The sequence below is a fragment of the Eulemur rufifrons genome, chromosome 19 (assembly GCF_041146395.1).
Source record: "Eulemur rufifrons isolate Redbay chromosome 19, OSU_ERuf_1, whole genome shotgun sequence".
Classification (NCBI taxonomy): Eukaryota; Metazoa; Chordata; class Mammalia; order Primates; family Lemuridae; genus Eulemur; species Eulemur rufifrons.
The window spans coordinates 67,861,445-67,874,529 of NC_091001.1; the positions used below are offsets into that span (position 1 = coordinate 67,861,445).

Genomic DNA, 13,085 nt, shown 5'->3' on the forward strand with positions numbered 1-13,085 from the left:
GTATTACATAATATTTTTATGATGCTTTCATAAAAGAAATGAAGTGTCATTTCCATTTCATTAAATATACCCTCTTAGTGGCTACATATTTTTCCTTCACTTTTGTAGGATTGGATTGTTACCACAATATTTGGGTAACAAAATTTTTATAGCACATAGATTAAGTACTAGCTATAATATTTTCATTTTCTGGTCTTTTAATTTCAACATTGTATAGTGGTAATACTAAGTTAATGGAGATAGAGAAGTGACATTTTCTTTTCGTTTACAGTGGCAGCTTGACTGTCTTGCTTGCTTGCTGAAGTTAATATGCCAGTTTGCAGTAGATCCAGCTGATTTGGATTTAGCTTATCATGATGTCTTTGCCTGGTCTGGTATAGCAGAAAGCCATAGGAAAAGAACCTGGCCTGGCAAATCAAGGAAGGCTGCTGGTGATCATGCCAAGGGTCTTCATATACCACGATTAACTGAGGTAAAGTACAGAAATTAACACTAGATTGTAGTGATGAATTCTAATTATGTTTTAAGAGCACTTGTGTGTTTTTGTTTTTACAAAATGAAGAAGTACACTAATGCATAAGAAATGTTATCCTAGATTACTGTGATTTCACGTAACAGCTGAAGTGATACCATTGTTTTAAAGTAGCAATGATTATGAAGCAGTGTTGCTTTTTAATTCATCATACAAAATGCAGGAATGAATTAGGTGACATTTTAATATCATCTAACTGTAAGATTGGATTAAATATTTGGACTCAGTAATTTATATACTGAGCATATGAGGGCTCATTCAGGAAAGCAGAAACCATAGTAGATATTTCAACATAGGAAATTTAAAATATGGAATTGATTTTATACATACATGTTGGAGGGCTGAAAAAGCAAAAAGAGAATGGTGAAGTAACCCAGACAAGGAACCATTTACCACTCCTAGATCTTGAGGAATATAAAGAAGTGGTTGGGATTATCAGGACCTAGATGCCTGCAGGAGTGATCCTGTTGAACTGAAGTTTAGGCTTCTGAGAAGGGGGTTCTGCTCAGCTGCTGTGAGATTGTCAGAACCGACCTGATAAAGCTGGTTCTTAGGAGTGCCAAAAAAAGCTGATGGCCAAAACCAACTGCCTCTTCTAAGTAATATACTTCTAGAATAACACTGACAGAAAAAGCAAGGAAATAGTCTCTCTAGTGTCCTAGGTTGGCCGAAACTAATAGGAAGCCAGCTGGCAAAGGAGGAATTTGTTTTGTGATGTACTAACCCTTCCATTGTAGAACAAGCATATAAATGGGTAAATTTAGAGCTGAAAGAAAATACAGTTGACCCTTGAATAACACAGGGGCTTGGGGTGCTGACCCCCTACATATTTGAAAATCTATGTATAACTTTTGAGTCCCCCAAAACTTAACTACTAATAGCCTTCTGTTGACCGGAAGCCTTACCAATAACATAAAAGCTGATTAACACATATTTTGTATGTTATATGTATTATATACTCTATTATTATGATAAAGTAAGTTATAGAAAAGAAAACATTATTAAGAAAATCATAAGGAAGAGAAAATAAATTTGCTATTCATTAAGTGGAAGTGGGTCGTCATAAAAGTCTTTTTGGAATTTTGAGAGTTAAATGGAAAAAGTGATCTCTGCGAGTATTATAGATCATTTACATGTAATAAAATTAAAGACATGGGGAGTACAATGCAATCTGAATGTGTCTTACAGTATTGTATATTGTGAACTTCTGCTTTAGTAAACTGCATTGCTATAATGTTTATTATGTTTTTTTCCAGAATAAACTTTCCAAGTTGTAGTATAAATATTCTAATTGGTTGTGATTCTTTCCATCAACTCACTAAATAATTTCAATGTTTATTGACCTTTATTAGTGATTTCCTTTTGTGATTTTAATAATATACATATACATAAACATATATATAAAACACGTATATACATTTATGGAGTTTTAAAAGTAATTGGTTTGTGTTTAGGAATACATGCATCTACATGTATTAAAAATAATTCAGAATATACAAATGAACCTTTCCCCTAGTCATAGATGACAGCCATTTTTCTGTTATCTTTTCAAAGCTTCTATGTACATGCCTGTGTTATGTTTTTATAGTTTAGAGAAGGTCCATACTATCTATTCTTTGCATGAGTTTATTTATCAAAATAATTACAGTTTAGTTAAGTGCATTTGAGATATTTGGAAATAAATTTTTTTGTTGGATTAGTTTTAGAGAAAAAGTCATCTAATTTTGATACATCGTAGATAGGAAGAACTCTAATTTATTTAAGAATTTACTGTCATGCATTATTTCATTTGGTCTCCTTAATAGCATTTTAGAAAGTTGCTTTCAGATTCCAGCCTAAACATCAGCTTTTTTGGAAGCTTTCTCCATTCTGTCAGGGACAGGTTTTGCTCCCTTCTTTTGCTCATTTGGCACATTGTGTATACTTGTGTTACAGTGATTTCTATGGCTGTCTGCTCCAAGGCAGGAATGATGCCTTAAGTATATACCCAAAATGGGTTCTGGCCTGCAGAAGGGATTCACTAATTCCTTATTAAATTAGTGAATTATTTTTGTCCCATTCTATGGATAAAGAACTAGAACTTACAAATTAAGTATGTATTAGGATAATGCAGCTTGAAACTAAATGTTGAACCTCAGGATTTAGAATCTAGAATCCATGCTCTTTAACCATAGTATATTGTATTGCTTTTTTATATTTATTTCAGGATGACTAAGAAATCTGCTACTATTTGATTTTTTTTTTAACATACTTATTTCAAAAGTAAAAAATGTTTAGTTCTTCACCCACCCCCCAAAAAACCACTGATATGTATAACATATAATGTTTTTTTTCACCCAGTTCAGTGACTTGCAAGAATCTATGTATGAAATGCAAAGAACATTTTTGCCTCTATTTCTAAATATTTTTACTTCTCTAAATTTTTAATATATTTTTTTAAGTTGCTGATCTTAAGTGTAGTTACTAAATTCTGGTTTTCTACTGTTTGGTGTTTTTATAATATTTTCAAATAATTCTTAGGACATTCTTTATCTTGTAGATAAAAATCAAAATAATTGGAATCTTGAGTTAAAAATTGTTTTTGTTTTGCTATATTTAAAAGTTTTTAAAAAAATGTTTTTGTTTTGAAGGTATTTCTTGTTCTTGTCCAAGGAACCAGTTTGATTCAACGACTTATGTCTGTTGCTTATACGTATGATAATCTGGCTCCTAGGTATGCATTTTTTTTATATATTTTATGTATGTATGTGTATATAGTAAGAAGTGTTTCTCAACTTCATTTTGAAAAATTTTAACCTTAACAAAAAAGTTATTAGGATAATCTCTCATACCTTTCACCCAGATTTACATATGTTATTAACTTTTTGCTAAAATTTATTGGGTATTTATGAGCATGTGCTTTCTCTGTGTTTATGTGTTTTCCTGAATCTTGTGAGACTAAGTTGCAGACATCATGACTTTTGACCCATAAATACTTTGATATGTATCTCCTAAGACCAGGGACATTTTGTTAATAACTAGAGTAAAATTTTCAAATTTACAAGATTTAACATTGACATATTACATATAGTCCATATTCAAATTATCCCATTGATATTCTTTATAGCAGTATTTTTCCTGGCCCAGGATCATGTGTTGCATCTGATTTCCTTTAATCAGAGATACTTTCTTGCCTTTTTCTCATGGTATTAACATTTTTAAGTAGTATAGGCCATTTTTTTTATAAAGCACTTTTCGTTTGGGTTTTCCTGATTGTTCCTCACGATTAGATTCAAATTATACATTTCTAGTAAGAATACTCCGTGAGAAATGTTGTGTCCTTTCCAGTATATTCTGGTGATGTCAGTTTGTCCCATTTTTGGTGATGTTAATTTTGATCAGTTAATCTGGTTTCCTCTAGGTTTCTCCCATGTAAAGTTTTTGATTTTTCCTTTTTTTTTTTTTTTGAGACAGAGTCTCACTCTGTTGCCCAGGCTAGAGTGAGTGCCGTGGCGTCAGCCTAGCTCACAGCAACCTCAAACTCCTGAGCTCAAGCGATCCTCCTGTCTCAGCCTCCCGAGTAGCTGGGACTACAGGCATGCGCCACCATGCCCGGCTAATTTTTTTTTTTATGTATATTTTTAGCTGTCCATATAATTTCTTTCTATTTTTAGTAGAGATGGGGTCTCGCTCTTGCTCAGGCTGGTCTCGAACTTCTGAGCTCAAACGATCCGCCCACCTCGGCCTCCCAGAGTGCTAGGATTACAGGCGTGAGCCACCACGCCCGGCCTCCTTTGTTAATTAATAAGCAACCTGTGAGAAGATATTTAGTGTATAAATTTTCTGCTCTTCATAAAACTTTCATGCATTGGTTTTAGTTGTCACTGATGATTTCATTGATTACATTTAAATATTAATGGGTTTGCAACTGATTTTTCTAACTCTTACTATTCCTTTTTATTTATTGACATTCTATTGTGAGAAAGAGTTTTCTTTTCCTCCTTTTTATTTAATATTAATTTGGATTCATGGATTTTTTTTTTCATTTAGTATGTTTCCTTTGCTCAAATTGTACCAGATTTGTGTGTTCTTTGGTGTAGCCCATTATTTAGGGTGAGATGAGGTGGGGGGGGGTCCTTTTTTATTTTAATGTCACTACAATATCTTCTTAGCTCATCTTGTAGCTTCCCTGCCTTAGTCCTGAAATCAGTTAATTTCTTTAAGTCCCTTTTAGTTCCTCGTGGTGGGGAGCCTCCAAAGGGTGGGAGCTTGATGTATCCATTGTTATTGGTATGTCACTGCTTCTGGGCTCTCAGTGGTCAGAGCTTAGAGATACGTGTGTAAAAATATCCTTTAAACATGTAATATGGTCCCATTTATTTGGACTATAGACGTTTTAATATTGTAGAAAAATTTAATAATATAGGAATTTAGGTAAAGTAATTGCTGATTAATACATGAGGACTTTGTATGCCTTACATAGTCACATTTATTATGTTAGACTATGTGAAATTAATTTCTAAATATTCCATACGTGTTTGCCATTGTACTCAAATGATTTATAAAGTTACTGTAAAAACCTTTAAAAGAGTTTAACCAGTTTCATTCTTACAGAGCTCATTACAGTCTTTGCAATATTAGTTTGCCCTTCTCATCCCTAGTGCTTTCTCTGCTCCTTTTTCTGCGCCATAATCTTCCCACAGGCCCTCACCTTCAGTTCATACAGTGTTAGGAGGTCAGTATCAAGGTAGCTAGAGTGAAATTTTTGCTTGTGTTATGAAAAATCTTCTAATGCTACAAATGTAAAAGGTAGGGGAGTGAGTTGCTCTTAGTAAAGTTAAACATATTGTACCAAAACAATAAAAACTAAAAGTGAAATACAATCAAATACTTGATTGCTAAGTTTTAATCTTATGAACTTTATATCAGTAAAATTGAGAAATTACTTCTAGAGGTTTTAAGAGATGTTTTATTAATTTTTATAAAGTTGGGGAGGCCAGATTGCTTTTTTTAAAAAACAGGGTTTATTTGTAAGGGAAATAGTACCTATTTCTTGGTTTTGTTAAAAAGAAAAATTTTAATATTTTCTTTAAATTTGGGTAGTATATTTTCTGTTAATGTTATTAGAAGTATCATGATGAAAAATAGTAATAAAATAACTATTTAGTTTTCTCTACTTTCTAAATAATTTGCTTTTAACCATTCCTGATAGAAATTGACATTCTAAATGCAAAAGGGAAGGGCATTTTATGTCAATTTATGATTAAGAGTCTTAAGCTTAGACTCTAAACCATTATAACCTATTTCTTAGTGATACATATCTCTTTAGTAACTAAATCATAAGCCCTTCCGAGGGTTTACACATTTCAGTCAATGTTGTATTCACTCAGATTTTTGTTATTAAATCTAAAGTCATTTGGTTTTTGCTACAATAAGATTTTGCCAGTGATTCTTTTTTGGGGGTGGGCTTTGTTTCACTTTGAAATATACAAGACATTTTTATTGGCTATAGTCAACCTGCTGTGCAGTAGATCTCAAAATTTATTCCTTCTGTCTACCTGAAACATTGTATCCTTTAACCAACAACTGCCCATTCCCTCCCTCCTTCTCAGCCTCTGATAACCGTCATTCTACTCTTTATTTCAGTGCATTTGACTTTCCAGTGATTCTTCAAATAAATGATAAAGTCTATGGAACAAGTAAACATGAAATATGTAGCTCTCTTAAAATTTAATCTTTTTTTTAAGAGGGAAGTTATAAACTTTAAAGAATATATGATAATAAATTGAATTATTTTAATCTAGTTCTCAATTTGGTGGTGGTGGTGTGTTTTTACTTTACAGAGTTTTGAAAGCTCAGTCCGATCACAGGTCTAGACATGAAGGTAAGGGTTCTACAAAGTTAACTTTTAATAAACATTTGAATAATAGATATTTATATATTTTATCTTTAATAATGATCATTGTGTTTTCTTTTTAGCCCAAACCTTTTATAGTCATACTATTTTCTGATTTTTCTTTAGTTTCACATTATTCAATGTGGCTTTTGGTGAGTTGGGCTCATTGCTGTTCTTTAGTGAAATCTAGCCTTGCTGATAGTGATCATTTACAAGATTGGCTGAAAAAATTGACCCTCCTTATTCCTGAGGTAAGATAAAGATTGAAGATTAGTACTGTTACTTTTTATGTGTTCATATTGTTAACACTGATAATTTTTTAAAAAGCGAGTCAAAACAAATGTGTATGATTCCATAAATGTATGACATTATTTATTTAATCTTTTAAGGTCTAGAGTGTTTTGAACTATGTACAAAGAACTGTAAATGTTATATATTATGTAGCCCTTCTATTTGGATTTTTCCCTGAAATGTGTTTTGAATTTTTAAAAATTTTTGTTTTGCAAGGAATGGGAAGTTACTTGAGAATTTATTTTGGTAATTTATGTTTTAGAAATGTTCTGTTGCTTTTTCTATTTAAATAGTAGAGGCAAGAGAGACTAAAAGTAAACGATATAGTTTGCTTCCCATTTTGACACTGAGCCCAATATCATTTTTATTAGCCATACCTTGATATTGCTCATGTTATATTTTTAACTGAAATGTAGAAACACACACTTAGTACTCAGCCACAAAGTTACTTATTTTTTAAATCAGCGTTGTCAAATACTAAGCTTTGGATTGAATGCCATATGTGTTCTTGTTCTAGCTCTGTCCCAGGTAACCATTTTGACATTTGGGCAATTCCCCTACTATGTATAAAATGTTCTGAATTAAGTACTTTCTAAGTTATTTATAGTTCTGAAAATATTTTATCCTTTACTGATCTTGTAAATAACTTAAACTTTTGAATATCCTCCCCTCAGTTCTTTTTTGTGTTCATCTGCTTATTTGGTTTTGTTTGCTTTTATGGACATATACATGAGAATACATATGAATTTCTAAAATACTGTATTTATATATTGTGTATTTTGGAGTACTTTTTTTGATCATGTTATTTACATGCATATGTATGTGATCAGAACATTGTATTTAAAATATTAAATAAGTTACCTGATGTTATTTCTGGCAACATATTAACATTAGCTTTTTAATACTAACTCAGACTGACTTTGGAACTTGGTTTTTCATTTAGACTGCAGTTCGTCATGAATCTTGCAATGGTCTCTATAAGTTATCTCTGTCAGGGCTAGATGGAGGAGACTCAATCAATCGTTCTTTTCTGCTATTGGCTGCCTCAACATTGTTGAAATTTCTTCCTGATGCTCAAGCTCTCAAACCTATCAGGGTAAGATTTTACTGTATTTAGAGACAGTTTTTATTTCTGTAATTTCTTTTGCCTCAAGTTTACCATTGTACTATATCCTTGCAGTAATTTTGAGTACTTGGTTACTGTCTGTAATTATTACCAAGAAGGTAGTAGTTATACACTTCTTAAAGTGACAACATTGTGACACATTGTATCCTTGTTCCAACTAGGAAGAAGAATCTGTGTTTTGATTTCAGCCCTATGGGCTCTCTCATGGGTATTCTGTTTTGGAAATAGCATTTGTTCTAGCTAGATTCTGGGCCTTGTGTTAAGTTGAATGATTAAGATATTGTAAATTTGGCTCCCTTCTCCATTTAGTCACACATGTTTTTTTTTTTTATTCTTACGATATTCTGAATTTTTAGTTTTCCTTCCTGCCCCAGTGTATGTACTGGCCTTGTAAAAGGCTTCTACCATATAATAAATTCAGAGCCCATTAATACAAAAAATTTCACTAATCTCAGAAATTTGATGCATTGTAGGATTTACATTATTTTCCTCCTTATTTATATCTTTTCCATGTATAAGTCATTTGTGACTGTTTTCCTAAGAGTTCTCATGTTAGTCATTTATGTTCTCAGTTATTCTGATTGTACAGAAACTAGGAGTGTATTCTCCACTTTTTGTTAAATTTTGAATACTGTTTAGTTTACATAGGGATTTATATCACAAATATAAATTATTTCCCAAAGCCTGTAGTTTCTTAAGTGTATTATAATTTTAAGTTATTTTTAAAATGTTTTTTACAAAGTATGAAATTTTTTTAATAGATAGATGATTATGAGGAAGAACCAATGTTAAAACCTGGATGTAAAGAGTATTTTTGGTTGTTGTGCAAATTAGTTGACAACATACATATAAAGGACGCTAGTCAGGTATGTTCAGAAAATATATATTGCTAATAAATTTGAATTATACACATGTATTTTCATGACTTTATTGGTGTTTGTTATTAAGGGCATGTTTATTAATCTGCAACTTGGTGCTACCATAATTTTTCTACTTTATCTGTACTTTTTTGTCCTTTTCTGATTTCTGTCTTGTTTTTACTTTGACCTTAGTTGAAATGTCTTCATCTGGTGCCTATAAGTAATTTCTTGTCTATTCTGAATAAGATAGTGGAAATAAAATCTTACTTGGAGTGTGAAATTTAGATTTTAAATTTAAATATATACCTCTGTATAATAGCATGTGGATTTAGAGTCCTGAAATGTAAAATAAAGTTGCAGTTCAAATAGAAGTTATTTAAGTTAAGCTAAAGAAACATAGTCAGTTTTTGCTGATCTACTAATTTTTTTAACTAGACTGAAAGGACATTTCCATCCAAAGAATGTGTAAAACAAGTAAATTTCAAAGAAAGACTTTTGTTTTTTTCCACTTCATACAATTTTTTTTTTTTTTTTTTTTTAAGAGTCTCATTCTGTCACCCAGGCTACAGTGCATTGGTGTCATCATAGCTCACTGCAACCTCAAACTCCTGGGCTCAAGCAGTCCTCCTGCCTTGGCCTCATGAGTAGCTCAGACTACAGGCAGGCATGTGCCACGATGCCCAGCTAATTTTTCTGTTTTTAGTAGAGACAGGGTTTTGCTCTTCCTCAGCTAGTCTCAAATTCCTGAGCTCAAGCAATCCTCCTGCCTCGGCCTCTCAGAGTGCTAGGATGTTATAGGCATGAGCCACTACACCTGGCCTCATATAAATTTAATATGTTAAGATGCATCTAAGTTGTTAGAAGAGAGGTCAGGCATGGTGGCTCATGCCTATAACCATAGCACTTTGGGAGGCCAAGGTGGGAGGATCCCTTGAGGCCAGGCGTTTGAGACCAGCCTGGCCAACATAGCGAGGCTGTGTCTCTACAAAATTTTAGAAATTAGCTGAGCATGGTGCCACATTCCTGTAGTGCCAGCTACTCAGGAGGCTGAGGCAGGAGGATCACATGAACCCAGGAATTTGAGGTTGCAGTGAGCTGTCATGACACCACTGCACTCTAGCCCAGGCAACAGAGCAAGATTCTGTCTCAATAAAAAGCAGAAATAAGAAACATATGAACAAACATATCCATTTAAATATTTAGGAAACATTTTTCGTAGTTTTTTTCATGTATTTAAATGAAAAATACAACATACACACTTTACATTAAAAAGTCCTGTAGTGTTTGTAATTCCTACTTTTTAGTTTACATCTAAAGTCTTTAAATCTTCTACTTTTTGTTTGCAAATTATGAAAATTAGTAATGAGCAAGTTTTGATTTACTTAATTATTAATTAAAGCACTGATACCAGATACGCATTTTTTTTTAACTTGGGTTTGCCCATTTAAGCTGAAGTAGGAATCTAATCTTTATTGCTTGCCAAAGTAATTTTCCTTCTTAAAGATCTGAATTTCTTTGAGAGTACTCTTAAATTTAGTTCTATTTTGTGAAATCTATTTTAATATTGTTGCTCAGTTGTAATCAGAATTAAAGCTTTTTGAAATTAACTGCAGAGTTTATTGTTAAAGCCTAGCTTAAAAATGCTGTAAAAAACAAACTTCACTGGGTGAATTGTATATGAATTACATCTCAGTAGAGTTGTCAAAAATATAAAACAACAAACACTAGTGTCTTCTCAACAGATTGTGACTATCACAATTTATTACCAACAGTCCATTGATACTGTTTTGTAAGATAATTAATGGTGAGTTTAAACCTATAATTTTATTAATTGACATCATGTATAAGTAAAGTATTGATGTATTAAGTTTGTAATTTACTGAATTTGGGAGAACTAACTTATTGTTACCTATAAGAAAATGATTTTTTGTTTTAATAATTTGTATACTACTAAACATAAATCTGTATTTGAATTTGTATTTTTCTTTTGTATGAAGACCACACTTCTCGACTTAGATGCTTTGACAAGACATTTGGCTGACTGTATTCGAAGGTAAAATTTGATGTGAAATTGATATTCATATTGTTGAGGACAGATAAAAGACATAATTACGTCAACTGTCTTGTGTTTTTTTCTTTGGTTTTTCTTTTTTTTTTTTTTTTGTAGTAGGGAGATCCTTGATCATCAAGATGGTAATATAGAGGATGATGGGCTTACAGGACTCCTAAGGCTTGCAACAAGTGTTATTAAACACAAACCACCCTTTAAATTTTCAAGGGAAGGACAGGTAGGTATTAAGATGTCTATATGAAATATGAGTGAACATTTTTTTTGTTGCGTTATATGTGGATATGTTAAATTTTTTAAACATACAAACGTAAAGCTTTCTAGAACTTAATTACTGGCAGGAAAAGTGAACTTTAAATAAATTGAACTCTGAGAAATATAAAAGTTTCAGAATGCAAAAACAAGTTTAAATTTCTGTGACTGTATATAGAAAGGTAACTTCTACTTTAATGTTATGCTTTCTGTAGAATTGTATATTTTGAATTGATATCTTAAATCATGAATTAATATCTTAACACAATGGAATTAATAAGTAGTCATCATAGAGTACTTATTGGTTTCATATTTTAAAGGCCTGCAGGACATAAATGTGTTGTTGAATATTTGAAGTACCTAATGGCTGATACCAACAAATGTCTAATTACTCTTTTGATTAAGTTGTTCACCTTGCCATTGACACATTTGTCATTGCCTGCATTGAAGGAGTTAGTTATGGTTTGGCAAGGTGTTATCTTGAGATTACTGATTGTGTTAGGAAACAGTAACCAAAAGGATGGAGGAGCATCCACATGGGCATAGACTAAAGAATTTTTAAGATAAACTTAAGATGACATTCTAATCTGTTTGGAATCTGCACTATTTCCTCTAATCCATAAAACTCATTCTTAGGCTGTTTCTGCTAGGTTTCTTTTTCCATTACACTCACTAGGAATGATTTGATTAATTTACAGACTTGCTGGTTGAAGTCTTATATGTAAACCCAAATATAACTTTTATCCACAAATATAAACATATTAACTAATTTTTCTGATAACATCATTGTAAGCAAAAAATCATAAAGAGGCCGGGCGTGGTGGCTCATGCCTGTAATCCTAGCACTCTAGGAGGTCCAAGGCGGGAGGATCGCTCGAGGTCAGGAGTTTGAGACCAGCCTGAGCAAGAACGAGACCCCGTCTCTACTAAAAAATAGAAAGAAATTATCTGGACAACTAAAAATACATACAAAAAAATTAGCCAGGTATGGTGGTGCATTCCTGTAGTCCCAGCTATTTGGGAGGCTGAGGGAGAAGAATTGCTTAAGCCCAGGAGTTTGAGGTTGCTGTGAGCTAAGCTGACGCCACAGCACTCTGGCCCCGGCAACAGAGTGAGACTCTGTCTCCCCCCACCCTACCCACCCCCCCCCCCCCCCGCCAAAAAAAAATAAAGAAAGCAGAAAATTTTAGAAAGTACAGAGAAAGAGAAGGTTCCCATGTAGTTTGATTTCCCATGATGCTTTGGTGATGGCCTTCTAGGACTTTCTGTGGATATAAAATACACATGTATAAAATTTATATTTTATAAAATTTACATTCTGTAACTACTATTCAATAATCTCTTCACTTAAAAAATGAGTACATTAAAAATAAAATATTTTTTAAAATTGAATGTATAAAAGGGAATAATTTAAATCTTCATTGACATGTTATGGTAGAAAAACTAACTGTTCAGGGAACATCTTTGCATGCCTGTCTCATTATTTACTCATGAATTTTTAAAAGTAAAATAGATTTATTTTATTTGAGATAAGATTCTTTTCTCATTTTTCTTATTTGTAAAAGTTATTTTGAAAATACCAATTCTTCCTGTCATACATGCTGGAAATGTTTTTTTTCCAAAAATCTTACTATTCTTCATTATTTATGTTTTTTTTAACATTGCCCCCTGCCTTTTTCTTCTCTTTTGTTTATTAATTTATATAAATAATTATCCCAGGCAAAATTTTTGAGCCCTTAAAAAGTAGATACTGTTACTAAACCCATTTTTGACAAGATGAAAATGAGGCATTAGGCATATTAAGCAGCTTGAGTATGACTGAGTCATTCACACCCTTCACAAGGCCATGCTCCGAGCTTCTAACCACTGTGCAATATTGTCTATACAAATGTGTGCATGTGGTTTTGTGTTTGTTTGTTTTTAAAGAGACAGGGTCTTGTTCTTTCACCTCGGCTGGAGTACAGTGGTGTGATCAGAGCTTACTGTGACCTTGAACTGCTGGACTCAAATGATCCTCCTGCCTGTCTCCCAAGTAGTTGGAACTATAGGTGCATACCACCATGTCCAGCTAATTTTTTAAA

The 13,085-nt window shown here is 32.5% G+C and overlaps 1 protein-coding gene across 1 annotated transcript in view; it reads left to right on the plus strand.

The window, feature by feature from the left end:
- USP34 (ubiquitin specific peptidase 34) overlaps positions 1 to 13,085 on the plus strand; it is a 216,415-nt gene that overhangs the window by 134,196 nt on the left and 69,134 nt on the right. The window contains exons 34-41 of the mRNA XM_069494805.1: positions 272 to 472; positions 3,163 to 3,245; positions 6,355 to 6,395; positions 6,534 to 6,658; positions 7,642 to 7,794; positions 8,586 to 8,690; positions 10,682 to 10,737; positions 10,852 to 10,972. Of these exons, the coding sequence (XP_069350906.1) occupies positions 272 to 472; positions 3,163 to 3,245; positions 6,355 to 6,395; positions 6,534 to 6,658; positions 7,642 to 7,794; positions 8,586 to 8,690; positions 10,682 to 10,737; positions 10,852 to 10,972 (885 nt within the window). The remainder of the gene's footprint in view (positions 1 to 271; positions 473 to 3,162; positions 3,246 to 6,354; positions 6,396 to 6,533; positions 6,659 to 7,641; positions 7,795 to 8,585; positions 8,691 to 10,681; positions 10,738 to 10,851; positions 10,973 to 13,085) is intronic.